Source organism: Gadus chalcogrammus, chromosome 13 (genome assembly GCF_026213295.1).
Source record: "Gadus chalcogrammus isolate NIFS_2021 chromosome 13, NIFS_Gcha_1.0, whole genome shotgun sequence".
Taxonomy (NCBI): Eukaryota; Metazoa; Chordata; class Actinopteri; order Gadiformes; family Gadidae; genus Gadus; species Gadus chalcogrammus.
The window spans coordinates 15,657,842-15,683,963 of record NC_079424.1 but is presented as its reverse complement, the minus strand read 5'-3'; the positions used below and the strand labels follow the sequence as shown (position 1 = coordinate 15,683,963).

General features: G+C 48.8%; 2 protein-coding genes across 7 annotated transcripts in view; one reads left to right on the top strand and one right to left on the bottom strand.

The window, feature by feature from the left end:
• Positions 1-14,218, top strand: part of megf6b (multiple EGF-like-domains 6b) — a 60,255-nt gene extending 46,037 nt beyond the window's left edge. For 2 of the 3 annotated variants that reach the window (XM_056606979.1, XM_056606980.1), the window contains exons 19-38: positions 159-284; positions 578-709; positions 2,426-2,554; positions 3,003-3,134; positions 3,603-3,731; positions 3,893-4,021; positions 4,404-4,532; positions 4,636-4,764; positions 5,878-6,006; positions 6,574-6,702; positions 8,078-8,206; positions 8,400-8,531; positions 8,724-8,852; positions 9,227-9,355; positions 9,799-9,927; positions 10,362-10,490; positions 11,029-11,157; positions 11,354-11,482; positions 12,052-12,180; positions 12,525-14,218. In XM_056606979.1, the coding sequence (XP_056462954.1) occupies positions 159-284; positions 578-709; positions 2,426-2,554; positions 3,003-3,134; positions 3,603-3,731; positions 3,893-4,021; positions 4,404-4,532; positions 4,636-4,764; positions 5,878-6,006; positions 6,574-6,702; positions 8,078-8,206; positions 8,400-8,531; positions 8,724-8,852; positions 9,227-9,355; positions 9,799-9,927; positions 10,362-10,490; positions 11,029-11,157; positions 11,354-11,482; positions 12,052-12,180; positions 12,525-12,589 (2,522 nt within the window). In that variant the 3' untranslated portion in view covers positions 12,590-14,218. The remainder of the gene's footprint in view (positions 1-158; positions 285-577; positions 710-2,425; positions 2,555-3,002; positions 3,135-3,602; positions 3,732-3,892; positions 4,022-4,403; positions 4,533-4,635; positions 4,765-5,877; positions 6,007-6,573; positions 6,703-8,077; positions 8,207-8,399; positions 8,532-8,723; positions 8,853-9,226; positions 9,356-9,798; positions 9,928-10,361; positions 10,491-11,028; positions 11,158-11,353; positions 11,483-12,051; positions 12,181-12,524) is intronic. The other variant, XM_056606981.1, reaches the window with a different exon arrangement.
• A 2,540-nt stretch (positions 14,219-16,758) lies between these two features.
• The window catches only part of kcnab2a (potassium voltage-gated channel subfamily A regulatory beta subunit 2a), a 42,759-nt gene continuing 33,395 nt past the window's right edge, over positions 16,759-26,122 (bottom strand). The window contains exons 7-14 of one of the 4 annotated variants that reach the window (XM_056606982.1): positions 25,939-25,982; positions 25,236-25,322; positions 23,842-23,927; positions 23,553-23,673; positions 22,635-22,729; positions 20,809-20,929; positions 19,037-19,125; positions 16,759-17,225 (exon numbers count right to left, since the gene is read on the bottom strand). In XM_056606982.1, coding sequence (XP_056462957.1) covers positions 17,136-17,225; positions 19,037-19,125; positions 20,809-20,929; positions 22,635-22,729; positions 23,553-23,673; positions 23,842-23,927; positions 25,236-25,322; positions 25,939-25,982 — 733 coding nt within the window. In that variant the 3' untranslated portion in view covers positions 16,759-17,135. The remainder of the gene's footprint in view (positions 17,226-19,036; positions 19,126-20,808; positions 20,930-22,634; positions 22,730-23,552; positions 23,674-23,841; positions 23,928-25,235; positions 25,323-25,938; positions 25,983-26,122) is intronic. The other 3 variants (XM_056606983.1, XM_056606984.1, XM_056606985.1) reach the window with 3 other exon arrangements.

Sequence of the window (26,122 nt, the reverse complement as noted above, 5' to 3'; positions counted from 1 at the left end):
ATACCAAAGACAAAATAAAATGTATTCAGGCAATTCGATTTATTTTTGTTATATTATCTCTTTTTAATGCACTACTTGCAACCTTTCACGTTTCAATAATGCAGAGGCCACCAAGTTGATGTTTTGAGTGACACCCCTGTGTGTGTGTGTGACTGCAGAGTGCCCAGAGGGCCGGTTCGGGCCGGGCTGCGACCAGGCCTGTAACTGCACGGGAGCCCCCTGTGATGAGGTGACGGGGAAGTGCCGCTGTCCCGCGGGAACCTCGGGGAAACACTGCCAGAACCGTGAGTCCAACGGGCTCCAGGCCCCAGTTGGGCCCACACAACCGCCAGCTTAGGCTGGCCATTTAGTAAATATGAGTAAATAACACTGATAGTGATGGGAAGGTAATAAAGTTACAAATGTACAAGTGGTTGCTGATATTTACTTAGCATTTAGCTAAAAATATCACAAAGCAGTTGTATCCTCCAGTTTGAGATGAAAAACGACTCATTCCATGTCTATGATCCTGTCACCATGCGGAGTGTGTACTGTGTATGCGTGGCTGAACGTGACTGAAGCCCCGCTTTTGTTCCAGTGTGTGAGGAGGGCTACTGGGGTCCGGCCTGCAGAGAGAGCTGTCCGGCCTGCGAACACGGCGGCGTCTGCGATAAACACAACGGCTCCTGTGCATGTCCACCGGGCTTCAGCGGCACACTCTGCCAGGACTGTGAGTACTCCCCCCACACCCTCTGTGTGTGTATGTGAGTGCGTGTGTGTACGTGTGTGTGGGTGCTTACTTGTGTGTGTTTCTGTGTTGACCAACACAACAACAGCAACAGCGGTCAACACGCCTGAACGTTATTGGTTCTTAAGTGTCGAGACAAAGTGGAACAGATTGTTATATAAAGTATTATGGGGCAGTTTTAGGCCTTGTCCCATTACCACGCACCAGCAACCTCTAACCCTTCAGTGGAGGCTGAGCGGACACAGCTGGCAGTGCACATGCGCAAAGGTTGCCCATAAAAGGTTTATGAGTGGCCCTTTTAGTTGTGGCCTATATAAGGTCCTTCCTGAACCCGGGACGGAGACGCAGACTCTGCCATGTCGTAGGGCAGCTTCATTCGGATGAGACGTTCCACTTGGATACTGATGATCCCTTGGCACCTTTCACTAGGGTAGGGTTGCTAACCCCGGTGTCCTGGCAAAATTCCCAACATGACGCTTGTACCAATAAAGCCCCCCAATCAATGACCGCTGTCTAATTGGATGGCATCGTTGCAGTCGGCGGTCCACTGTGACAGTCAGTGTGTGGTGAGCACTCAGCCGCATACTGGCTGCCGTCCATCACCAAGGTGGGTGGGTACCCCCCACCATGGTAGTGGGTCTCATAATCCTCCCCCCCAAACACACACACACACACACACACACACACACACACACACACACACACACACACACACACACACACACACACACATACACATACACATACACATACACACACACACACACACACTTACTATGTTTTTTTTAAAATAACTCGCATAAATAAAGCGCAATTCATTGTTCTTAAGCTGTGTTGTGTGTTGTGTGAGTAAGGGTTTGGAGCGGGGTTGTTGTGGGTCTGCTCAGGGCTGGGGCTGTGCGCGTGTGCGTGTGCGTGTGTGTTGCCAGGTGTGTCCTCTTCCTCTGCCCTGCCACATGGCCGTACGTCTTAATGGGATTCGCACAACCCCTTCAAGCGCAACGTGTTCCGTTTGCTCCCGGGGGGGTCAGGGGTCCGGACCGGTCAGCCCCCCCAGATGGTCTTCCAACACACACATCCCTCCCCGTGTGAGGGCCGACCTGCTGCTTAAAGCCAGACGAAGGAGAAGAGTTATGCAACAAATTCTGAAATATTGAACATGGACCCTGCCCTATGGTGGTACATCTATAACTCAGTCTACGCTGTGACTACAGGGGCGTCATGTTTTAGACATGACTGGTTTCAAATTCCACGCCACCCATCCCAGCTTTCAAGGGGAGCACTTTGTCCGGGGGGGGGGGGGGTTTAGTGACTAATGTCTCCAGGATCACACACAGCTACCTTGAGGCAATCACTCTCTCCCCCCCGCTACTATGACAAGCCCTAATTTAGTGCTGCGTTCGTTATTCAATAGATTTCCTCCAGCTGCTGTCCCTCAAGCGATCGAGTGGTCTGCTTTTTATTTTGGTCTTGAAGGATGGATTGAAGGTAAATGGTAAACTGGACTGAATATATATGGCGCTATCATCCAAAGGGCTCTGCAATAGTTGCCCGACATTCACCCATTAATACACACATTCCCACGTTGACGGCGGAGTCAACCTTGCAAGGCGTCCTTTGCTGAATGCAGATGAGTGTCCATTAGTTCTGCTGGATGTCTAAATAATACTAATAACAAACCCCCTCTGTGTGTTTCAGCGTGTCCGGTCGGGTGGTTCGGGCAGGGCTGCCAGCTGAGGTGTGTGTGTGAGAACAACGCGCACTGCCACCCGGTGACCGGGCGCTGTACCTGCGCCCCGGGCTGGACGGGACACAGCTGCAGGAAAGGTACGGAGCACGACGGCACCTCCGCGTTCTAGCCTCTCTTCATGTTCTGGTTGTTATCTGCTGTGCATTTTGGATTTCTCTTTTTATTTGTACATGTTGTTCATCAGGGTGTCACTGAAAAGAGAGAGCCTGCTCTCCATGGCCTTACCCTGAGTTAATAAAGGTTGAATGAAAGGGGAGGGAAACCCCCGTTTTAGCAGGAGAACCAGCGCCCAGGTACAGTCAAATGTTCCATCTGAGGCAACCGTAAAAAACTCCTAAACCTTTTTCAAGAAACCCATTGGGTGCCACAGGAGACGGATTGAGATGAAGCAGACATCTGGGGGCCTCGGCCCGCCGCGGGGCCTAACCAATGAACACTAATGATCCGTCAGACGGAGCAGAGGATGCTAACCCTGTGTGTGTGTGTGTGTGTGTGTGTGTGTGTGTGTGTGTGTGCGGCGGCCAGCGTGTGACGCGGGCCACTGGGGGGAGGACTGCGTCCAGGCCTGCGACTGTAAGAACGGCGACGGCAGCTGTGACGCCACCACGGGCCAGTGCAACTGTGAGGCGGGGTACACGGGAGCACGCTGCCAGCACCGTGAGTGGAGGCCCTGTGTGTGTGTGTGTGTGTGTGTGTGTGTGTGTGTGTGTGTGTGTGTGTCTGTGTGTCTGTGTCTGTGTCTGTGTCTGTGTCTGTGTCTGTGTGTGTGTGTGTGTGTGTGTGTGTGTGTGTGTCTGTGTCTGTGTCTGTGTCTGTGTCTGTGTCTGTGTCTGTGTCTGTGTCTGTGTCTGTGTGTGTGTGTGTGTGTGTTTACATTCTGCTTTAAATTAGCCTGGTCAATTTATATAGTTGTATAAATCAATGCTTTTATGGACTTCCTTTTCCATCTGATTTGGAGTAGCTGCGATTTACAAGCAACACGGAACTGTAAAATGTTTAAAATCAAAATACAAAGTTTGATTTATAATAATTGTTGTGTTCCATTTGACTTTTTCCTTTCACGTTAATGTCAGAGTACAATCAATCAACTCCCCCCCCCCCCCCACCCCCCCTCGCCCTCCTCAGAGTGCCCCGGCGGGACGTTCGGTCTGGGCTGTCGCCGGCGCTGCCAGTGTGACAACCAGGCGTCATGTGACCACGTGAGCGGCGCGTGCACCTGCCGCGTCGGCTGGACCGGGAGCTTCTGTGAAAAACGTACGGGAAACAGACAACAACGCCATCAACTGATGTCATCAAGCACTCACCGTCGCGCGTTATGCCGCCTGCTGGTCTCGGGCCTTCCCGGCCCTCGAGGTGTAATGGATGGATGCTCCCGGGGCCGCCTTGTGACGCCCTCTGATCTGTGCGCGTTGCAGCCTGCCCGCAGGGCTTCTACGGCCTGGACTGCCAGGAGAGGAGTGTGTGTCTGAACGGGGGGAGAGGCGACCACGCCAGCGGTGTGTGTTCCTGCCCCGCGGGATGGATCGGCCCGCACTGCAATCTGAGTGAGTCCCTCGCATTCCACGCACACACACTCCTTCAACCCAATCTGTGTGTCGCGGCGAGAGGGGCGGGTTCTAATGTGAACAGGATATGGTAACATCTTCCACTGTTGAATGTCTGCAGATCGGACAGGGCATGCCTTGGCGTGGGACTGGGGTAGACGGGCTCTGTAGTACAGGCACATAAAAGGAGAGCAGACACTTGGTGATTGGAAGTTATTTGGAGGGAGGCCAGCTCCGAAAATGATCAGACGTGAGAAAGCAGCGGAGTGGGCTTTCCCCCCGCGGCCTGCGGTCTCCATCCCATGCCGGCACAATGGGCGGTCCCCATCCTTTTGATCGGCGCGGTTCAACTGAAGGTCGTCACATTGTTTTGGTCTGGCAGCTTGTCCGGACGGTTCCTATGGCGACGGGTGTAACCAAAGCTGTGGCTGCCATAACGAGGGCAGCTGCCACCCAGCCAGCGGGCAGTGTGTGTGCGCCCCGGGCTGGACCGGACCCAACTGCACTGGAGGTCAGTGTCCCGAGCATACGGGTGACGGGCAGACGCCAGGTCGCACCTCAAACCCAACCGTCCCGTGATAACTTGTCTTTTGTGATTTTTCTTTTTCCCCCAGAATGTCCCTCGGGTTTCTACGGAGCGGACTGCCGCCGGAGGTGCCTGTGTCAGAACGAGGCCACGTGCGGCAAGACAGACGGGAGGTGTGCCTGCGCCGAGGGGTGGATGGGCTCGGCCTGTGAGCTGGGTGAGGAACGCGCTTTTCTGACGGGAGACTATAATATTAGACTGAATATCATATCACAGAATCCATCTATCGTCGTCCTACCGCACACCCATCGGCGGGCCGCACTGTTTGTTCTCCCGGGACTTTCCCAGTCCCTCATACCTTCTCCTGGTGTTCTGTATGACTGGCCACGTGGTCACGCACCACCTGCAACACCCTGCATGCATTCAGAAACATATGGTTGGCCAAGGGAATGTCGGGTTATTGGAAAAACCCTAATGATTTTGACTAGACGAGCCTGGACAGAAATGTAGACATGAAACATCACCAAGAATACCATTGAGCCACTATGGCAGTAATTACCACGGTGACCCCCTGGTCAAGTGTTGTTTTCTTAGACTAATATCCAGGATGAAGCAGTCTCCGTCTAATTTACTCTCTTAGGTCATTTGTTTTCATTTCAAGTGTAATTTCCTGCCACCATGTGTGTGTGCGTTTCTGTGTGTGTGTGTGTGTGTGTGTGCGTGTACATATGCGTGTGTGCATGCGTGTGTCTATGTGTACACTGCAGACAGGTCTAACAGAGTCCAGGCCCTCCTGTCGGCCCTGTAAACGTCTCTCTCTCTTTTCTCTCTCTCTCTCTCTCTCTCTCTCTCTCTCTCTCTCTCTCTCTCTCTCTCTCTCTCTCTCTCTCTCTCTCTCTCTCTCTCTCTCTCTCTCTCTCTCTCTCTCTCTCTCTCTCTCTCTCTCTCTCTCTCTCTCATTCAAGCCTCTCTCGCCCCCCCCCCCCCCCCCCCCCCCCCCCCCCCCCCCCCCCCCCCCCCCCCCCCCCCCCCCCACACACACACACACTCCCACCCTTCTCTTGGGTTTACCGTGCCAAGCACAGGAAGACTAATCCAGCCCCTGGAATGTTCTCTACCCTCTTAAACTCAGTTGCTGCTGCCCTGACTCCATGCCAACTATCTGCTAGGCTAGGCTAGGCTAGGCTACGGCTAGGGGCCAGCTGCAAGTTATTACTGAGGATCCTTGCCCTCAGCACAAAGGTCTCTCGCAAGGAGGGATTTGCACCCTGACTAGGCACATGTCATCATTCTCATGTGTGTGTGTGTGTGTGTGTGTGTGTGTCTCCAGAATGTGCGGTCGGCCAGTTCGGTGTGGACTGCCAACAGCGGTGTGTGTGTGAGAACGGAGGCCGGTGCGACAGACACTCAGGCCAGTGTAGCTGCGCTCCCGGCTGGGTGGGAGACCACTGCGAGAGAGGTAGGCCTGGAGCCCAAAACTCCTGCACACCAGGTTTCAAACCTCCCACAAAATGATGCATGATGTGTTGAATAATGCATAGATGTGGCAAGTGAAGTCGTCACATATTTTTGGTCATCCAAAATGTTCAATAAACTGCTGGGAAAGTCTCTAGCTGGGTCTGTATACTTATACTCTTTTATTGAGAATGACAGGATTTGAGCAACACTCAACTACCTCACCCCAAACTTCTTCACTCTGCTCATCCGGAGTCAAACGTGTCCAATCGTTTTTGCATATATTTGCGAATGATAACTTCAATCTGATAGTGACATCACAAATTTGTTCCCCCGCTTGCCAGAACCCAGAGAGTTCAAGGATGTGACACAGGAGGTGCTGTTCCTTCTACAAATATGGAAACAGCATCGAGCACTCAATGAAACGATGTGGATTTAAGATAAATCCATCAGAAGAAAAAAACATTCTGATCTAGTCTGCCGTGTTGTTTTGAGTGGAAGTATGCTTTAGGGACTAGATGCATGTTCAACCAGGCGTGATGGACGAGCTCCGCTACTCCCCCTGTCACAGGGTGCGATGCGGGGCGCTTTGGCGCCGGCTGTGAGCAGAGGTGCCATTGTGAGCATGGAGCTCTGTGTGACCACGTGACGGGGGAATGCCTGTGTCCCCCCGGCTGGAGAGGAAAGCTCTGTGATAAAGGTACACACACATCATGTGACTACTAGTGGTCTCCACACTAGTGATGAAGGTACACACACATCATGTGACTACTAGTGGTCTCCACACTAGTGATGAAGGTACACACACATCATGTGACTACTAGTGGTCTCCACACTAGTGATGAAGGTACACACACATCATGTGACTACTAGTGGTCTCCACACTAGTGATGAAGGTACACACACATCATGTGACTACTAGTGGTCTCCACACTAGTGATGAAGGTACACACACATCATGTGACTACTAGTGGTCTCCACACTAGTGATGAAGGTACACACACATCATGTGACTACTAGTGGTCTCCACACTAGTGATGAAGGTACACACACATCATGTGACTACTAGTGGTCTCCACACTAGTGATGAAGGTACACACACATCATGTGACTACTAGTGGTCTACACACTAGTGATGAAGGTACACACACAACAAGTCATTACCAGTCGTCTACACACTAGTGATGAAGGTACACACACATCATGTGACTATAGTGGTCTCCACACTAGTGATGAAGGTACACACATATCATGTGACTACTAGTGGTCTCCACACTAGTGATGAAGGTACACACACATCATGTGACTACTAGTGGTCTCCACACTAGTGATGAAGGTACACACACATCATGTGACTACTAGTGGTCTCCACACTAGTGATGAAGGTACACACACATCATGTGACTACTAGTGGTCTCCACACTAGTGATGAAGGTGCACACACATCATGTGACTACTAGTGGTCTACACACTAGTGATGAAGGTACACACACAACAAGTCATTACCAGTCGTCTACACACTAGTGATAAAGGTACACACGCATCATGTTATTACCAGTGATCTACACACTAGTGATGAAGGTACACACACATCATGTTATTACTAGTAGTCTACACACTAGTGATAAAGGAACACGTCATGTGTTTACTAGTGTTCACCACACTATGAAGCCAATGAACTCCAAGTAAGATGTACTCTAATCATCTCAGACACGTTTTATTCAAATAGCTGGAAACAAAGGAACAATAAAGCATAGCATGGCCAATTAAATAAAATGGGTAATACAATATGAGATAAATTATATATAAGACAAATTCCAATCAACTGTGTTGACATGGCAATAAAGTTATCTATCTATGAGGAAATATAAATATATTCTTTTATCTAGCGATGTATCAATATAACACTGCAAGCCGCGAGAGAATGTTCCAGACAGAAGGGGTTGTAGAGAAAGATCTGTCACCTCAGTTAAGGCCTGCTACTGTAATGTTGACCTTAACATGGGTCCCTGCCTAGCCTCCGCTCAGTACTCTACAGTCACTGTCCTGTTCCCCGGTCCTCCTGTGTGTCTCAGCGTGTCTCCCCGGGTCGTTTGGGACGGGCTGCTCGCAGCGCTGCGGCTGTTCCCGTGGTACCTCCTGCCACCACATCAGCGGGGAGTGTGGCTGTCCCCCCGGGTTCACCGGCAACGGCTGTGAACAAGGTGAGCAGGATTTATTAGAACTAGATAGATCTGTATCTATAGCTGTAAAGTCAACAAATACACTACACACCTAATTTATCTGTGTATTTGTTGTTTGCATGGTCTACAACCAATACATTTTAGTCATATAAAATGGCACAATAACAAATGTCACTAACGTGAATAGGAGTTCTAATATCTGCTTTCTTGACAGCGTGTCTCCCGGGAACCTACGGGCTGAACTGTAACCAGGTGTGCCAGTGTTCAGAAACCAACCAGCTCTGCCACCCGGTGTCCGGTCTGTGTTACTGCGCCCCCGGTTTCCATGGGCCCAGATGCAAACAAAGTAGGCATTACCACAATTTCAATTTGTAAAACATGGTCAAAAAATAATTAATTTAAAGTAATGCTCCTCAGCAACAAAGCCTGTGTGTAACTAACCTAACAGAAATGTATAATTGTATGCATTATATTTAACAGACCGATTCGAGTGTATTGTGTGCAGCCGATATTGAGCAGATATTTCTTAATGTTTCAGCGTGTGTAGAGGGCCGATACGGACCGAACTGCGGCCGCGAGTGCCAGTGTGAAAACAGCGGCCGGTGCAACCCCGCCACGGGCACCTGTGAGTGCTCGGCGGGCTTCATCGGAGCGCACTGCAACAACAGTGAGTGGCTTGGATCAGCATCACTTTAAGAGAGGCCTGCAGGTTGTTGTTTTTTTTAACTGGTGAACTAGCATAAAGTCTAGAACCAAATTCAAAAATAATTAAGACAATTACAAATGTATTTTCCTTATAAGTTCCCCAGAAAATGAATCAGCTGGGGTGCCTACCTTTTAGCATCATTGCAATGTTGCTAAATAATGACTCCAGTTAGAGGGAGGCCTGGTGTTACAATGTCCTCACATTGTAATATCTAATGGGAATGTTTGTGTGTGTGTGTGTGTGTGTGTGTGTGTGTGTGTGTGTGTGTGTGTGTGTGTGTGTGTGTGTGTGTGTGTGTGTGTGTGTGTGTGTGTGTGTGTGTGTGTGTGAGACAGCCTGTCCTGCAGGGCGCTACGGCGCTGACTGTGCCCTGGTGGCCCTGTGTGTGGCGGGGGCCCACAGTAACCCGGCGTCTGGCCGCTGCGTCTGCAACCCGGGGCGGAGAGGAGAAGACTGCGGCCACGGTGAGTCATCACACAGCACACCCAGCCGGGCCCACCGCACGACTCAGGCTGAAGGTTCTTCCGTCTAAGCAGCCTTTTTCAGACACTGGGCGGGGTTGCATCTGCGTAAGCCAATCACGAGGCAGATTATCATCCTGAGAGTGACGTTGCCCTTTGGGAGTTTTTTTTATAGTTTTTCAAAAAGCTTAAACAGAAATCCAAAAGACTTGAAAGATACTCTTTAAAGTCTGTGTGTGTGCGTGTGTGTGTGTGTGTGTGTGTGACGTGTGTGTGCGCGTGTGCGTGTGTGTGTGTGTGTGTGTGTGTGACATGTGTGTGTGTGTGTGTGTGTGTGTGTGTGTGTGTGTGTGTGTGTGTGTGTGTGTGTGTGTGTGTGTGTGTGTGTGTGTGTGTGTGTGTGTGTGTGTGTGTGTGTGTGTGTGTGTGTGTGTGTGTGTGTGTAGGCTGTTCCCCAGGCTGGTATGGTGCAGGCTGTGCCCATCGTTGTAACTGCAGTAATGGAGGTCTGTGTGATCCTGCCTCTGGTACCTGTACCTGTGGACTGGGCTGGGCCGGCAAGCACTGTGATACAGGTAAGCTTTAGTCCGTCCCGCTACCACACCACTACACACACATCTTCACTCTGTCCTGCTACCATACCACTGCACACACATCTTCCCTCTACCATTCCACTTCACACATCTTTACTCTATCGTACCACTGCACACACATCTTCACTCTGTCCTACTACCATACCACTACACACATCTTTACTCTATCATACCACTGCGCACACATCTGGCCTCTCCTTTTAATAAGACTCAATGGAGACACAGGCCAGCCCTGCCTCATGTTTGTCCCCTTCCATCCGGAGCTTGTCCTGGAGACAGAGCAGCTTGCCCCCGTCCGGGTGCTCTGCCCTTCCTCCTCCTCCGGGACCTGCCCGCGGGGTTCTCCTCCTCCTCTGGCTTCCCCCACCCTGGGACAGTGTAGACTAACGAGTGCGTTCCTGCCCCCCGTGTCTCAGAGTGCTCCGCGGGGAGCTTCGGCGCCGGCTGCCTGCTGCGCTGCGGATGCAGCAACAACGGGACGTGTGACCGGGTGACGGGGGCCTGCCAGTGTGGGCCGGGCTACTACGGTCATCTGTGTGAACACGGTGAGGCATACACAGAAACACACCAGGAAGAGAGGAGCAATGGATTTCTTCATTTCATATCCATCTCAGAAAGGCCTCGTGTTGGAGCTTCTCCTTTTGAACTCAAACTAGGAACAGCGATCAGTTTCTGAGCTAGTCTCCGCCCACTATCAAACTGTAACAAATATCTAGCTTTCACAAAAGAGTGAAAGCAAAAAGGATGGATGGAGAGATTGAGGAAATGCCAGGAAGGTTTTTAAGCAGGTTTTTAATAGGCTCATGCAGATCTGAGGCTGGGAGGGATTGCCGTCCTGCAGACCTGTTCCATTGCTTTGTGAGAGGACAGGGACGATGTTGTTCAATTTACTTTTAATGTATTTCAAAGTGTGGGTAAAAAGATTTTCAGATTTTTTTGATTTCAAGTTTTATCAGGGACTGGTTTCCTGAGATCGTCCCCTACTAAGAACCGTTGTCTATGGCACTAGTGTATTTAATCCACCCCCTCCCTTCCCCTCTAATGAAACCCTGTTGTGTAAACCCCTCTGGCCCATGTGACCAGGCTGCCCCCCCGGTCTCCACGGAGCCCTCTGCCTGCTGCAGTGCGACTGCATGAACGGGGCGTCCTGTCACCCGGCCACGGGCCAGTGCGTCTGTCCCCCGGGTTACCATGGCGCCCGCTGCCACAGAGGTCCGTTGGTGTGGAGTTGTTTGTTCTAATGTCTTCTTTTTAATTGGGTTTCCTCATCAGAACCACCATGGGGTCTTTTTCTGTTTGCCGCATCATGTCACAAGTCACATACGCATTCCTAAACATCACAGTCATTTCCCATCCTCGCTATCCTTAACCTCCACCCCTCTGCACCGCTATGTGTGTTCGTCTCCAGTGTGTGAACAGGGCACATTCGGCCAGGGATGCTCCCGGGTGTGTGACTGTGAAGGGGACACGCCCTGCAACCCGACCACGGGGGCCTGTCGGTGTCCTTCAGGGAAGACCGGAGCCAGATGTGACATCGGTAACAATTCCTCCTGACCCCTTTTTAATACAACGGTGGAGGGGGAGCTCAACATGTCACCATGTATCGTTTAGCGTTTTAGATATGACCAAGCCATTTGATTGGACGAAAGGCATTCCATCAGTGCTGATATAGAGTATGACAGCACCAGGACGTTTGACCATACATGTATCACTCCACAATCCAGGTGTTTCTACCTACATGATACAAAGTGCCTGGCCTGTGCTAAGGTCTAGCCCTACACAACGCATCAAGCTAGTGGGCAGGATAATGTTTAAGTACTGCATGGCAACAGTCCACTCCCAGTCCAGTTGCGGAACTATTTGTGTTGGCAAAGCCAAATAAAGGATTGAATAAAATAATAAATTATTTTAAACTATTTTTACTTTTTTTACTTTTACTTACTGTAAACTTATAAATGGCCCCTGTAGAACTGTTCTACGGAAGCAATACCACCCTCACGGTCAGGCTGTTATACTGAACATCAGCACTCCCTCTCGTATGATATTGATTAAGTGTATAGTGGCCCATTCATTATAATAATACTTGGGGTCTGTGTGTGTGTCCAGACTGCAAGGCCAACCAGTACGGACCGGACTGCACGGAGACCTGTCAGTGTGAAAACGGGGCGCACTGTAACCATAGAAACGGCCAATGCACCTGTCTCAACAGTTGGATCGGAGTCACATGTCAAGAAGGTAATCACTGTTGGTCGTGTACTGTAAACACGCACTCACACATTGCTACTGTCTTGTGCATAGTGCTATAACTCACCCAAACACTCGGTTAACATTGTAGGGTCTCATTATCTCATCGCTGTTGGCAACCTCTGGCTATAATTAGGTCTCCGGCGTTGAGTTCACCGGACGTTTGTGCTGACAACCAGAGAAGTGTTGAGCGCTGGTCAGTCCAGCAGGAGGTCGCCGGGGACAAAGGCAGACCTCACTTATGGCTGGTGTTGGCCGTTTCTTGCTGAGCCTGGACGAAGTGTCTTTGACGGATCTTTTGTGTTCGTCCCCCCCCCCCCCCACCCCCCTCTTAGACGGACCCCTCCGCCTCCCAGAGAGAAGTATCGTAGGAGACACGCTGGAGGAAAATGCGTTATAACTGCTCCAGTGATGGGAGCCACACACCAGCCCCGCTAAGACAGACTCACCGTAGGGTTCCACCCAGGTGAGGGACAGGGCGCTGACGAGAAGACTGTTGAGGTGGTTCCTGAGGGGGGGGGGGCGGGAAGGACCCATTTTGTGGTGGGAGTTGCGCAAAGCACCCATGGAAACTTTAAAACACAACACGAGGATCCTCCACTACGCTCTGGCTGTCCTCAGGTCTATGCACGGGACAAGAGAGCACATTGGCTTTACATCGAGGATGTCCAATAGATCCGAGAGCGTTCTGCTGTCCATTTTGTCTCTATGCTGTCCGGTTTATGTCCATAACCAATGCAAAGATAGTTGAGCATAATATTAAGAATTAAAGTATGTGAAAGTTACTCTACATTTATGGTGTGGCTAGGTATGACACCACACTTCACTCCAATTGATCATATTTTAATAATGCAATGAAGTGGTTTGCAGCTCGGTATGTGTATCAAGTGAAATCCTCCAACTATTGGTGCTATGCTTCTTCACAGTGTGCAAGCCTGTGGGGCCATACGATGTTGTACAGTTTAAAATACATTTAGCACAATGCGGTTCACCGAATTCTTTAAAAGGAGAAGTCAAGAGGAGGCCCCTGCTTTTAGAATAACTGGCGATTATCAACCGCAATGCATAGATGCATGGAGTAAAGCTTAATAACCTTTTTTTATATGTATAAATTGCCAAGTTATATTTATATTTCACAGCTGTACACATTTGAATACACGTCGTTTTTGTGTTAATGTATATTTAATTGTTCACTGGAGCTATATTTCATGTCCACCAATGGGAGAAAAATGGTCGGTAAGCCTATGAAGTCGGTGTATGCAACTCATACGGGGCACAAATAATAAACAGTGTTGCGTCCGTTTTTTCCCATTGTCATTTTAATTTCATTAAAGAGTAAAGCTGTACATCCTGTCTAAATTCAGATTCAAGCACAGTGCAGTTAGCAATGCCTGCAAATGAAAGAAAAAGGCTGAGGTGATCACAACCAAAAATAATAAATATATACAAAGGTCAAACTATATACAGACCCAGGGAGATATCTTACTCTCACTCGGATGTCTTCATAGAGTGAATTTTGTCCACCATTTGCATTCAATTCAGAGCATACCTCAATGCACACAACGATACAAATCAATTGCTTATTTTGTCAGTCTCTATATTGATACAATATTAACAGAGGAAATGCAGCATGGTAAAAATACAAAAAAAAAAAATCCCGAATCGCTCCAACATAAAAAATATATTCTGTTTAACCTTGGATCTTCCATTTAAGAAGCCATGACATATAATCGGTGTGTCTGATTTATATTGTCTAAAACAAATTGTTTTGTACGTCTAAAATAAACAAAGGTGGAGCCCCTTCAAAGCACTGTATTTCCTGTACATCCATCAGTAATCCAGGTCAGAGGACGCTTCACTATTGCAGCCTTTTAATGAAGCTTTTGAAACATTGCTATGAATACGGTGCACGGTAACGCCAGCGACGGTCCAGATGTTTCTCACAACGCAAGTGCAGGTGATTCAGAGATGAGCCCTGTGCAACACTGCGGGATAGAAGGTATACCCCACAGGAAAAAACTTTAAAAAATGTCCACACAGAGAACCCCCCCCCCACCCAGCACGCTGCAGAATACTTACTCTCCATTCCCTGCTCATGAAAATATGAAGACACAGGGGAAATGTCACAGTCTAATGAACTTAATGTTTTTGTCGATATTTTGATTTTTTTACCTGGAGAAAAAGAGAAAGAAAAGCTGGCTGAGGCAAATTTAAATTCACAGACGTACCATAAATTACAGCAACACAAACGTACACAGAGATCCATTAACACAACGAGCTAACATGTTATCAGTTTATCCGTATCTCTTTCGCGTATAAATATTTAATGATACCCCCCCCCAAAGAAATTATTAATATTGTTCCTGCTGCGGTTAAAAAATAAAAACTCCACCTTGACGTTTTTTCTGATGAGTACACAAAACATCCCTCTCATTCACAACGTTACCATCCACCCTTTCTAAACCCCACTTTACTTTGCCTGAGGAGCTTCAACACCCTATGCTCGTGTCGCCACCATTCTTGGTTTTGCAAAAACACTGTATATTGTTATCGCTAAAATTGAATCTGCAGTTAAGTTAGTTAGTTAAGGTAGTTAGTGACCTGCTCGTCCCTCGGGTACGATGGGGCGGAGGGGGAGGGTCCGCATGCTATCCACCTGTGCTTTGATCACAGTAAGGGTCCCCCAAAAAGGGGGCCGATGAATAGCTGTGAATCCTGTGGGGACGGGGGTATAGCGATCATTGATCGGCTTTTATTCTTAATGTATGGGTTATCATACGTGGGCTTACCGTTGCCTAAAGAGGAACCGTAATGTTCCCGAAGCGGAGTCTTATTATGCATACCGTTTACATGGAGGAGGACTAAAGCATTAATCACAGCGTGGTGGAGGCGCGACGAGATACATGGGGTAAAGGTCCGTACTATCGGTTGAGATAACAAGCTGGGTTTTGGTGCATGCGTCCGGATGATCTGCTCCGTCCCTTGCAGGGAAGAAGGAGTAATATAACATTTGGGGGGCGAGGAGAGAGGCCTTAGGGTTGTAGTAGTAACTATTATGAGAAGAAAAGAGCGGAACATCTTTGGCTCAAGCCACGTGAAATGCCACAGACATTATAAGTATCCCCAGTGGCCCCCCATGAGAGGGACTAGAGACATGCGTAACTTCCGAGTAAATAAAAGCTCCTCAGCATGTGTGCGCGCTTACACCTAGACAACTTGCTCCCCCCCCCACACACACTAACATTCTGTTCCCTGAGCTGCTGACTTTAACATATTCAAACAACAATCCAGACCAGACAGAAACAAATATGTCTATTCTCCACTGAGCAACGTATCTGAATCCATCTTCGCTCCCATATGTCAGGGGCGAGAGGCAGCCAATGTGCTTCCGTCCACAGAAAAGAAAAGAATAATTGGAACACTAAAAGGGCCCAGTAAGATGTAACTCTTTAAATGAGGCATTCTCACTCAACTGGATGGGGAGGGGAGATTATGTGCGTAATGCTGACACACAACTGGTACTGACCACCTACTGGAACTGTACCTCTCCAAGTCCTCTTACCAAAACACCAGTGTGGAACAGACGTGGAACACTACATACACACATTATATAATGTGCTCCACAGTTCGGCTCCACTTTGTTGTGGGCAATGGACCCTTGAACACCCAGGTCTCTCAAATAGCACTCCGGCCTACGCTCTCAATTGGCCAATTCAAATGATGACAACAGTTCTCCAGCAGAGGGCAGTGTTGCACCCATGGTGGACACTGCTCCCACGCCGAGGGCCAGGGTAAGAGAGAATCAGGCTTGGCAAACAGTACCACAGAAGAAGCAAGCCAAAAATGTTGAGAATATAAGTGGGGAGGGACGGAGATATTGGCAGATTGGAAGGACGTGAGAGGACAGGACTACTGATGACAGACATTGGACCCAGATATGTATAGCGCAATGACTTGGGAGACGATTCTAGTAGCGGCCCGTCCTCTCTCCTATTATCCTTTTATTAGTACTCCAACACTGCGACCACTGGCGATACTAAAGTGCTGATTGGTTAAGCCTACAGCGAGGGCTTGTACAACCGACGATTTAAGACAACACAAACTAAACAACGGTTGAAAACCCAACCGAAAAAACCCCATAATGACAGCATCGCACACAGATATTCGTAAACGAAAACCTTTCAGGAACTGACATGTCTACTATGGTACATATGCAACAGAGAAGAATAGTCTTGGATATTTATACAGTATAAACTTAATCTTGCTTTTAATGCATTCAGTTTTTCAAAAAAAGGAAAGAAACATAAAACACATCAAAAAGAAAAAACGAATGTATCTGACAGCCAAGCAAGCATCTGCTTTTTTTTATAACTTTTTTTTAAATTTTACTTAAAGATCGTTTTTTTGTTGCTGTTGCCAGTTATTAATGCTTTTGTTCAGCTATCTTGAACACGTAACTGATTTGTACTATGAGCTCAAGTCCCTAACTTCCCCCTAATGACGCGTCTCAATTCCCCATCCCCTTTCCCACTGGAGCCTGCCTCCATGCACACAAACCCCACCCACCCACCCTGTATCTCTGTCCAGTTCGTCTCATCGAATCCTCCACCAGATCTATGAGTGGGGGGAGGGGGAGGGGGCGGAACAGGGGCCCTGGGGTGGCCGACGTTGGACCAGACTCATGCGCCAAGGGCCTCATTCCGTAAAAGCTCAAGCAGACAAGAGGATCAGGCAAAGATGTGTTTTTGTGTTTTTGTGTGTGTGTGTGTGTGTGTGTGTGTGTGTGTGTGTGTGTGTGTGTGTGTGTGTGTGTGTGTGTGTGTGTGTGTGTGTGTGTGTGTGTGTGTGTGTGTGTGTGTGTGTGTGTGTGTGTGTGTGTGTTTCTTGGTTGTTGTCATCCCCCGGCGCATGTGAGCGGGGCGGGGCGGTGTGAGGGCCGCTGGCCGTTAGGAGCGGTAGTCCTTTTTACTGTAGGGCTTGTTGCCCAGGATGCTGTCCACCTCATGGGTGATGGAAGATGACAGCTTGGGGAGGACCTGCAGAGAGAGGGGGAGAGGGAGAGGGAGAGAGAGACAGAGACAGAGACAGATAGAGAGGGAGACGGATATAGAGGAAGAGGGAGACGGATAGAGAGGGAGACATAGAGACAGAGACAGATAGAGATGAAGAGGGAGACGGATAGAGAGAGACAGAGACAGATAGAGATGAAGAGGGAGACGGAAAGAGAGGGAGACATAGAGATAGACAGAGACAGATAGAGAGGGAGACGGATAGAGAGGGAGACAGAGTGAGAGAGAGAGAGACAGAGACAGATAGAGGGAGTGGAAAGAGAGGGAGACATAGAGAGAGACAGAGACAGATAGAGGGAGACGGAAAGAGAGGGAGACATAGAGAGAGACAGAGACAGATAGAGGGAGTGGAAAGAGAGGGAGACATAGAGAGAGACAGAGACAGATAGAGGGAGACGGAAAGAGAGGGAGACATAGAGAGAGACAGAGACAGATAGAGGGAGACGGATAGAGAGGGAGACAGGGTGAGAGAGAGAGAGACAGAGACGTAGTGAGAAATAGAGGCAGAGAGAGAGAACGTGAGATCTCGGATGTGAATACAAATAGAACAGCTGAAAGAGTGCCCAAATGCATTCAGTATGACTGAATGAAAAATACAAGTTGTTTTAACAAATAGGAGAAAAAGAAGATTAATCTAAACCAATTACAGTCTGCAGTAGGTGGTGTAGGTTAACTAAGGATCAGGAGGTTGATTTTATCATTCGTTTTTTGGGAAGGAATTTATTCCCAGAAGGGATAAGTGGACAGGAGAGAGAGAGTGGCTTGGCTTGTTATTTATAAAAATCATGTTTTCCATTGCAATGTCTTCCATTGATGTTTTGTGTTCATTTGTGTTTGCTAAATAAACACACTGGCCTTCTGGCAGTAATAACCTAGTATAAAGGGGGCTCTCTTTGCTCAGCCACTGCATGGTTATTTATCGATTGTTTCCTGTTTACATTTGAGGTGGTCCGCGGAAGAACTTGATGACAATTGAATTTGTCCACTATAAGTCAAAGGTTTGGAGGCGCTGGTCTCTCGTATGCGTGTCTATAATCACAGACCCTTTAGCCGCGAGGCGGCGTACAGAATACAGAACTAAATATAAAGAACGCTGACGTCTATGAAGAGTCCAACCGGAGCCCCCCCGCCCCCCGAGGGCCAGACTTAACGTGATGAGGAGATCAGAGGAGTCCGACCGCTGAACCTACGCATGCTATCAGCGCACGAAGCAGGGAAGCGGCCCGGGGCGCTCTCCCTCTACGGTGGTGGTGAGCCTCCACTCCCCTGAACTTATATGATATATTATATAAATATATATATGAAGTCCTGCGTGAGTGCAGAGGAGTAGGGCTCGTAAACCACCGCCTGGAGCCTGGAGCGGTCAGCACATGATGAGCTCTCAGCGTTGCTAATGCTTTCTCAGCGAGTTGAGCATTGAAGCCCAGCCTAGCTCTGACGCTACGCCAGTTCTGGCGGACCGCTCTGATCCCCCACCTTGACGCCGGCGCTCAGACTTCAAACACTTCCTGAAGCCGAACCTATCGAGGCGCATCCTATCAGATTACAGCTTTGTATGCTGTTCTAATCCCGACCGAATTCCAAACCACCGAGGACTTTTCTTAATTTCTCCAACCGTGATGCGTGACTTACGGGTCAAAGGCGCTGAACCCCCATTGGTTGGCTGGCTATATTCCCCGTCCCCCCCGACCTAGAGCTCATCACGTGTCGACGTATACGCGCGTTAAGGCTAGGCCACGGGGCGCCCGCCCCGGCGCGTGCCCCCCGTGCCCCCTCACCTGTATGGCTCCGATGTTCTCCATGAGCTGGTCTGTGGTGGAGGCTCCGAGGAGCACAGAGCTGACGCCCTCATTCCGTAGGCACCACGCTGTAGGGGACCCAGTAGACAGCAGTGACCACCCCGCCAACACACACGCAGGCACACACACACACACACACACACACACACACACACACACACACACACAGAAACATACACACACGCACAGAGACACAGATGCAGAGACATACACACACACACACACACACACACACACACACACAGAGACACACACTGGCACAAACACACATGGGCACACGCACATACACACACAGACACACAGAGACACACACGCACGCAGGCACAAACACACAGGCGCACACGCACGTACACACACACACATACGCACACACAAACACACGCACACACACTTGCACATATCAATCAACAGTCCTTCAACAGAATAAGGTTGTGTGCTTTATCTTATTATCCTCAATGACAAGAACTACTACACGACTCCCACACAACACCAACCCCCCCCCCCCTCTATACCGGGCAGAGCCACACTGCCCAGAATACGATCCAAACCGGATTAGTGCACCGAGGCCAGGGGAACATCGTGTTATTAAAAGAGCGATGGGATTAGGATCCAGCGGTGGCTCTGGGAATAGAATTAGCGAGGAGGACTTTGGGGGGAGAGTCCCCGGTCGCGGGCGTCAGAGGCTTCCCCAGGGACTTCCTGTAGGATTACCGCGACGCAGGCACAGCCAGAGGCGCCCGGCCCGCCACACTGCTGCCGCAGCACACATAAATCCTGCTCTCTTTTTCTGCTTGCGCCGCAGGAGCCCAACCGGCCGGCCCTGGGGACACGGGCCACCGGGGCCGTGGCGCTATTTCATCTTTCAGTCTTCGCTCGATACCGGCCGGCCGTAACGCGGTGACACCAGAGGTGGCACCCCTGATTCACAGCTCGAGGGCGGGGGCGGGGTGGGGGCGGTCGACGGGGGATCGACGGTCACCGGGAGCGACTGGAGCAGCCAGTGCTACTGGGCCGTGAGCAGAGCTATCTGTGACCCGCCGCATAACAGGATCCCAGGGGGGGCAACAGTAGGAAGCAGATAAAACCTGATCCGGATTGAGTACTGCTATGGAGGCTGGCTCAAGGATCCAGTCGTCTTGGAATCTGCAGCGTTATAGATGTGAGGGTTGGGGGGGGGTAGGGTTTGTTGGGGGAGGCACGATGAGCCATCGCTCTCGTGGTGAATAAATGGCATCCACCCTCCACCGTCTGATTTATAGGTGCCGTTAGGTCTGGACGGCTGAGTCAGGGGGAAACCAAACCCGACCCCGTTCGTAATAAGAACCTGCGCAGCCATGTGAGGAGCATGGCGCAGCGAGACGCAGCCTGCCCCGTCCGGCCAGCCCGGGACGCTCCAAAGCTACCCTGACCACTCCTTTCCTTTTCTACTTGGACACAAATGACCCAAATCACTGACCAGTAAAATCATTTGGTTCCCCCAAGTAGAAAACAAAACAGCCCCTCGACGTCGTCGGCTCTTCTCCGCTCCCTCGTCGAACAACGACCCGGCTCCACTTACAACACCGTACAACACAACACAGAAGCAGGTGATGTCCGGAATTGGCCACCGACAGGACAGCAAGTACCAGGGGCGCGGTGGTGTCAGTGGTAGCGTCAGCGGTAGTAGGGGTTGGTGGGGGGGGTGGTGGTGGAGTCAGAAGGGACGGACAGACAGACAGAAAGAGAGAGAGCGGCAGAGGGCCTGAGCGTACCGATGGCGAGCTGGGGCAGAGTGCAGCCCAGACGCTCGGCGATTGCCTGCAGCTCTTTCAACTTCGCCTGCTGACGGCGACCCTCCTCGCTCAGGATCTTGTCCTTCAACCACTGGTAACCCTGTCGAGGACACAGCACACCTGCTCAGCACGCAGAACGACCCCCCCCCCCCCCCCCCGAGCCTCCGTCCTCTGCTTTAGGGGAACACAGGTGGGCCGGTTGTCCGTGTGCTTTTTTGGGTTCGCACAAATGCGTGCCCAAACACACACACACACACACACACACTAATACACACACGAGCACACGACACTGAGTGGATTCTCCAGCGCTGCTCCTATGGCGGGAGGGAGGGGGGCACGTGTCTGCGTTCGATGACAGAGGCGGCTTTTTGTTTCAAATCAGTGCCGGAGGCTGAGGAATTAACCTGGTGATTGAATGTGGACCGAGCTACGAGTGAGGACACGAACCACACGAGGATGAGGTATCTGTAGGACCCGGAGGCAAGAGGGACTCAAGACGTAAAGGCACGTCTCAGTTGGATCGCTGAGTCAGCACTCTAAAAACGGGGGAAGGCATGTTCGACGACAATACATCTCTTGGGTCCTGACTCCTGAGGATACAACTCTCCACGCACATGGGCGCACGTACACACACACACACACATAAACACACACACACAGATCTGCTGATGGGTTTAATTTAATTCCCGATAACGTGTGTTGTGCATGGGCACTTTGCGTTGTGTGATTGTGTAGTGAATTATGTTAATAAGACTAACTGTGGTGTGAAAAGGATGCTAGCAGCTTGCGTGACATATGCTGTCTCTCTGGGTTGCGGGGCCATAGGTTAGATTGAGTTCAGTGTGGCAGAAAAATAATGGGACTACTCATATTATGAATATCTAGACCGGTGTGTAATGAAGGAAAGCCAACTTAGAACCGTTCGCTGAGTGAAGTAGAATGTTTACCATGATCAATCTCGAGAATATTATCTATAATATTATTTGTCATGAATTTAAATTTCCTTTCGTTTTATGTGCATATTTTAAAGTTTGAATATAATCGAAAAAGTGTGCACTGCAATCTTGTTATCCATGGAGGGCAGCGGTGGTGGCTGTGGCGTGGGTGTGTGGGGGCGCACACACTGGATGTGGTGAACACAGGGCAGGAGAAACACAAAAAAACAACAACACAAGACGTGTTTGCGAGACGGCAAGTTGTACATCCTGAAAGACACATAGAAAAACAAACAGCTGTTATTGCAAGAACCACGAATAACAATTGGAGATGCAAACAGCGGCTTCAGCGCAGATGGGCGGGGAGGAAGAGAGGTTATATAAAGGAAGAAACTCAGTTCACCAGTGTCATTGTAGGGAGGTGAAACTGAAATCAATAAAGCACTGATGGAAAGGCACTCCGTTAAATGAAACAAACAAAGACACTGCGGTTGCACAAAAAACTAAAACTGAACTGGAACAGGACTACAGGACTTTAAAAATAACTGGAAATGTTATTAAAATGGAAGGGGAATATCGTATTCATTTCGATTGAATCGTCATTATTATTCCAAAAGGTATTAATAAAGTATGATTTTGTTCATGTTAGGTCGTCTCTCTTTTTAATAAGTTGGCAATCTTAAATACAAAAAAAAAATCAAAAAATAACTTGACAACCGAAACTAAATAGAGTAGGATATTTCAAGCCAAACTGAAACAACATCAAAGCAGCCATAAATTACTGAATACGTGAAACCTTTTTAAGTGAAATACGTGACGAGATTCACTACATCTGGACACAAACACACACAGGCCGTGGGGAGGGGGTACCTTGAGTGAGGCGCGGGAGTAGGCTGGCACCCCGCTGTCGTACTTCCCTGAGATGATGCCACAGGCCAGGGGCGACCATGTCATGGCCCCCACACCTGAGAAACAACACAAACCATGTTAAGAACTAGGACCACGGTCGGATGTTGCCTACACAGTATTCATGACTGTTTGGTTCACGCATGTATACCATACAAGATCTTTTTTATCTTCTCATATACTGTAGCTTGGGCCACTTTTTTTCCAGATGTAATGTAAAAATCCGATAATGGGCCTTCTTATTAATGCAGTTGGCTGCATATTGTATTACCTGCACGAGCTAACATATGTGAAAATAATATAATGAATCCCGGCCATTTCTGCTCCATATTCCTTGCTCTTTGTGGCTGTCCTGTTGTGCCCCGAGGGGATCCATTCAATTAATCGCAATCTTTATTTGTCGGTCGATATGGCGCACACTTGGATCAAAGAAGACGCAAAATGCGTTTGGATTTCACAGCCGACTCTCACTTCAAATCAAATTACATTCAAGACTCCGCCTCGAGCCATTTTCTCTTTCTATCGCGTGAGCGGGCAAAGTTCAAACTGCAATTCATGTCTCAGTGTACCCTCCATGCCAGGAGAGTTTAAATCCTATCGTCAAACCACAGCCCTTGTAAAGATAGTGCCCATTAAAAGCACACACATCTTCCTGACATCTCAAAATAAACAGAGCATTAAATCACTTTTAGTCATTCCATATGGAGATGTTGTGCTCGAGGACATGGCGATAACAAACACAGACTAGGCAATACAAATACAGAGAACCACATCTAGACAACAATATCTAAGATAAAACTCATCCCTTCCGGCCCTACCGTGCCCAATTACTGAGTCAAACGTCCACGCAATGTTCTGTTAGAGCTGAGTCCCCTGACTCACCGATCTTGTGGAAGAGCTCAGGTAGCTGCACCTCCACCTTCTCCCTCTGGAACATGTGGTACTCGGCTTGCTCACAGATCGGGGGTATCTGGTTGAACTGCCGGGCAACGGAGTACGCTTCCTGCAAAAGGACCCGCACACAAGCACGCATCATTGCAACATGGCCTGGCCTTTGGGATGGAACAAAGAAGCAATACGTTGTGTGCTCCACAGGAAGTGTGGTTCAGAAAGACACATGCCATCCGAGGTTGCATGTGTAAATGTGGGTGTGTATCGTGTGCACTCTTACCATGATCTCCATGGGGCTCCAGCGAGATGTTCCCCAGTACATAGCCATGCCCTGGTTGATCACATGGGTCATCGCCCGCACTGTCTCTGTAACCCAGAGAGGACCATACGTACAACATTGGAGTCTTTCTCCTTCTTCCAGTTTGAATCTCATGCCCTTCTACCATTGTTTATATACATTGTTATTATTTTATTATGCCCATGATGTAAAGTGTAATGGAGGATCTTCAATTCTGGTTTCTTTGAAATCTTTGTCTCAACAGTATCCCAGAATTAATTGGTAGGAATTGTTTTTTAGAGATGGGTATTTCAAGGCCAGTGGCCAGGATGTTTGTTGTTAGTGTCCTGAATGCATGAGCTGATTCATTCAAATGAGTCGGTGGGTCGCAAACCCCCAGCATCCTTCCATTCCCAACAAAACAAGACTTGAACCAAATTAAAGGGCAGGAATCGTACAAGCGACTGTCCTACTTAATGTGAAAGGAGCTGCAGGGGAACAAAGCTTGAGCCAATTGGAAATGCAATGGAAGATGGCAGGCCTCTGCATTTTATTGCATGGCTGTAGACTCAACCAAAAATATGCCTTAGAAAGGTTTCTAAAAAAGATTTTCAATAGCTGTTTTGTGCCATTCAAAGTTGGCTACAAAAGACGAAAGGCCCGGTTGAAAATATACTATAGTGCTTTTAATTTGACGATTTCTTTCGTCATGTTGACTTATGCTTGAATGTATATCATCCAGTATGTGACAAATGTGAATGCTAAACTAAATGATACAGCCTTATTTATTTATTAGGGACAATGGACAGTTAGTAACTGTCTCATAATTAGCTAGAAAGCTACATTTCATCTGCAGTCCCTAGGGGGAAAGCCGGGGGAAAGGGGGAAATAGAATGAGGTAGTTTGTTATGTAATATAGACAAAACAGTGTTGTGGCAGAATGAAATACAAAAACTAATAAAAACAGATGGTTACATTGATTATGAACTCTGTGCATGCTCACTGTGTGCAGCGAGTGCAGAGCAGGAGGAGAAGGGAAGGAGAATAACATCCCCATTTTGCCCCTTGAAATCCTGTCAGACAGCACCTGACGTGTCCCTGATGGACGTCTCCCACAACGCAACCGACTCTGCCCCCGCACGGGACACAACTCGAGGGTCTCGGGGGAGAAGCAAATTGACCTGTGACCCCAGCTTGAACCCGAACAGTCGCTTTGACACGTCAACAGATGGATTCTGCGTGGCCCCAGCTGAGGCCACAACACACTGCGTGTGGAAGCTCTTAGCATGCCTCCGAAAGGGCAACATGACGTGGCTTCAGAGTGTGGTCGGATCGCATTAGATGTAGGGAGGATCTTTGAGGAGACACGCTGAGAGTGTTGATGGGAGGTGTTTCACCTTCCATTGGGGTGTTGGGGTCCGGTCTGTTGGCGAAGACCACGTCCACATATTCCAACTGCAGTCTTTCCAACGAGGCTTTTAAACCTATAAAAGGAATGTGTTTTAAGAGTTAGGGAAGATTAAACAAGAGCATTCCCAACCGAGTCAGTTTAAACAAGAGCACTCCCAACCTACGTTCTATTAACGCGCAGACTGAATCACATGGTTATTATCAAGACTATCTTGCACATTGGCTAACCCCAAGAGGACGCCACTGAGATGGTACACGAGGAAACGTGTGTGTGAAGTCAAGCTGGGTTAATTAAGGGTTAGACAAACTGAGATATAAATGTTGTGTGATGCATTTCTAAAATGTGGTGCAGCTCAACTTCTATTGGGGCTTGGGGATATGGACGTTTAAGTATGGCGAACTCTACACAACCTCGTTAAATATCACGATAAGCTTATGAACTCAAAATGCCATTCTTAACCGCCTCACTGAGGCTTACTCACATTTAAGTGTACAAAAGTTGGTAACGGCCTAAAACTGCTTTTCCTTTCTCGCTGACATTTAAAAAATCATATATTTGATGAAAGATATATCATCGTCATACATTTATACTATTAAACTAGGTATCACATTAAGTCTCCGTCTTCATTCCGTGACGATAATACCATTTAAGACGATAAACGTTAACAGCATGTGATTGCCAAGCCATACCTTCTATGATGTGTTTCCGGGACAACCCTCTTTCAGTCTCGGCTCTGGAACACACAACGGAAAGGTGATACATAATCAATTAACGGCAATAAATAATTAACCCCAGCATTGCGCTATGGATTAAAAAACACAACCAAATCATATCATGTCAATCTCCTCAAGGGGGGCCGATTAATCTTTCAGT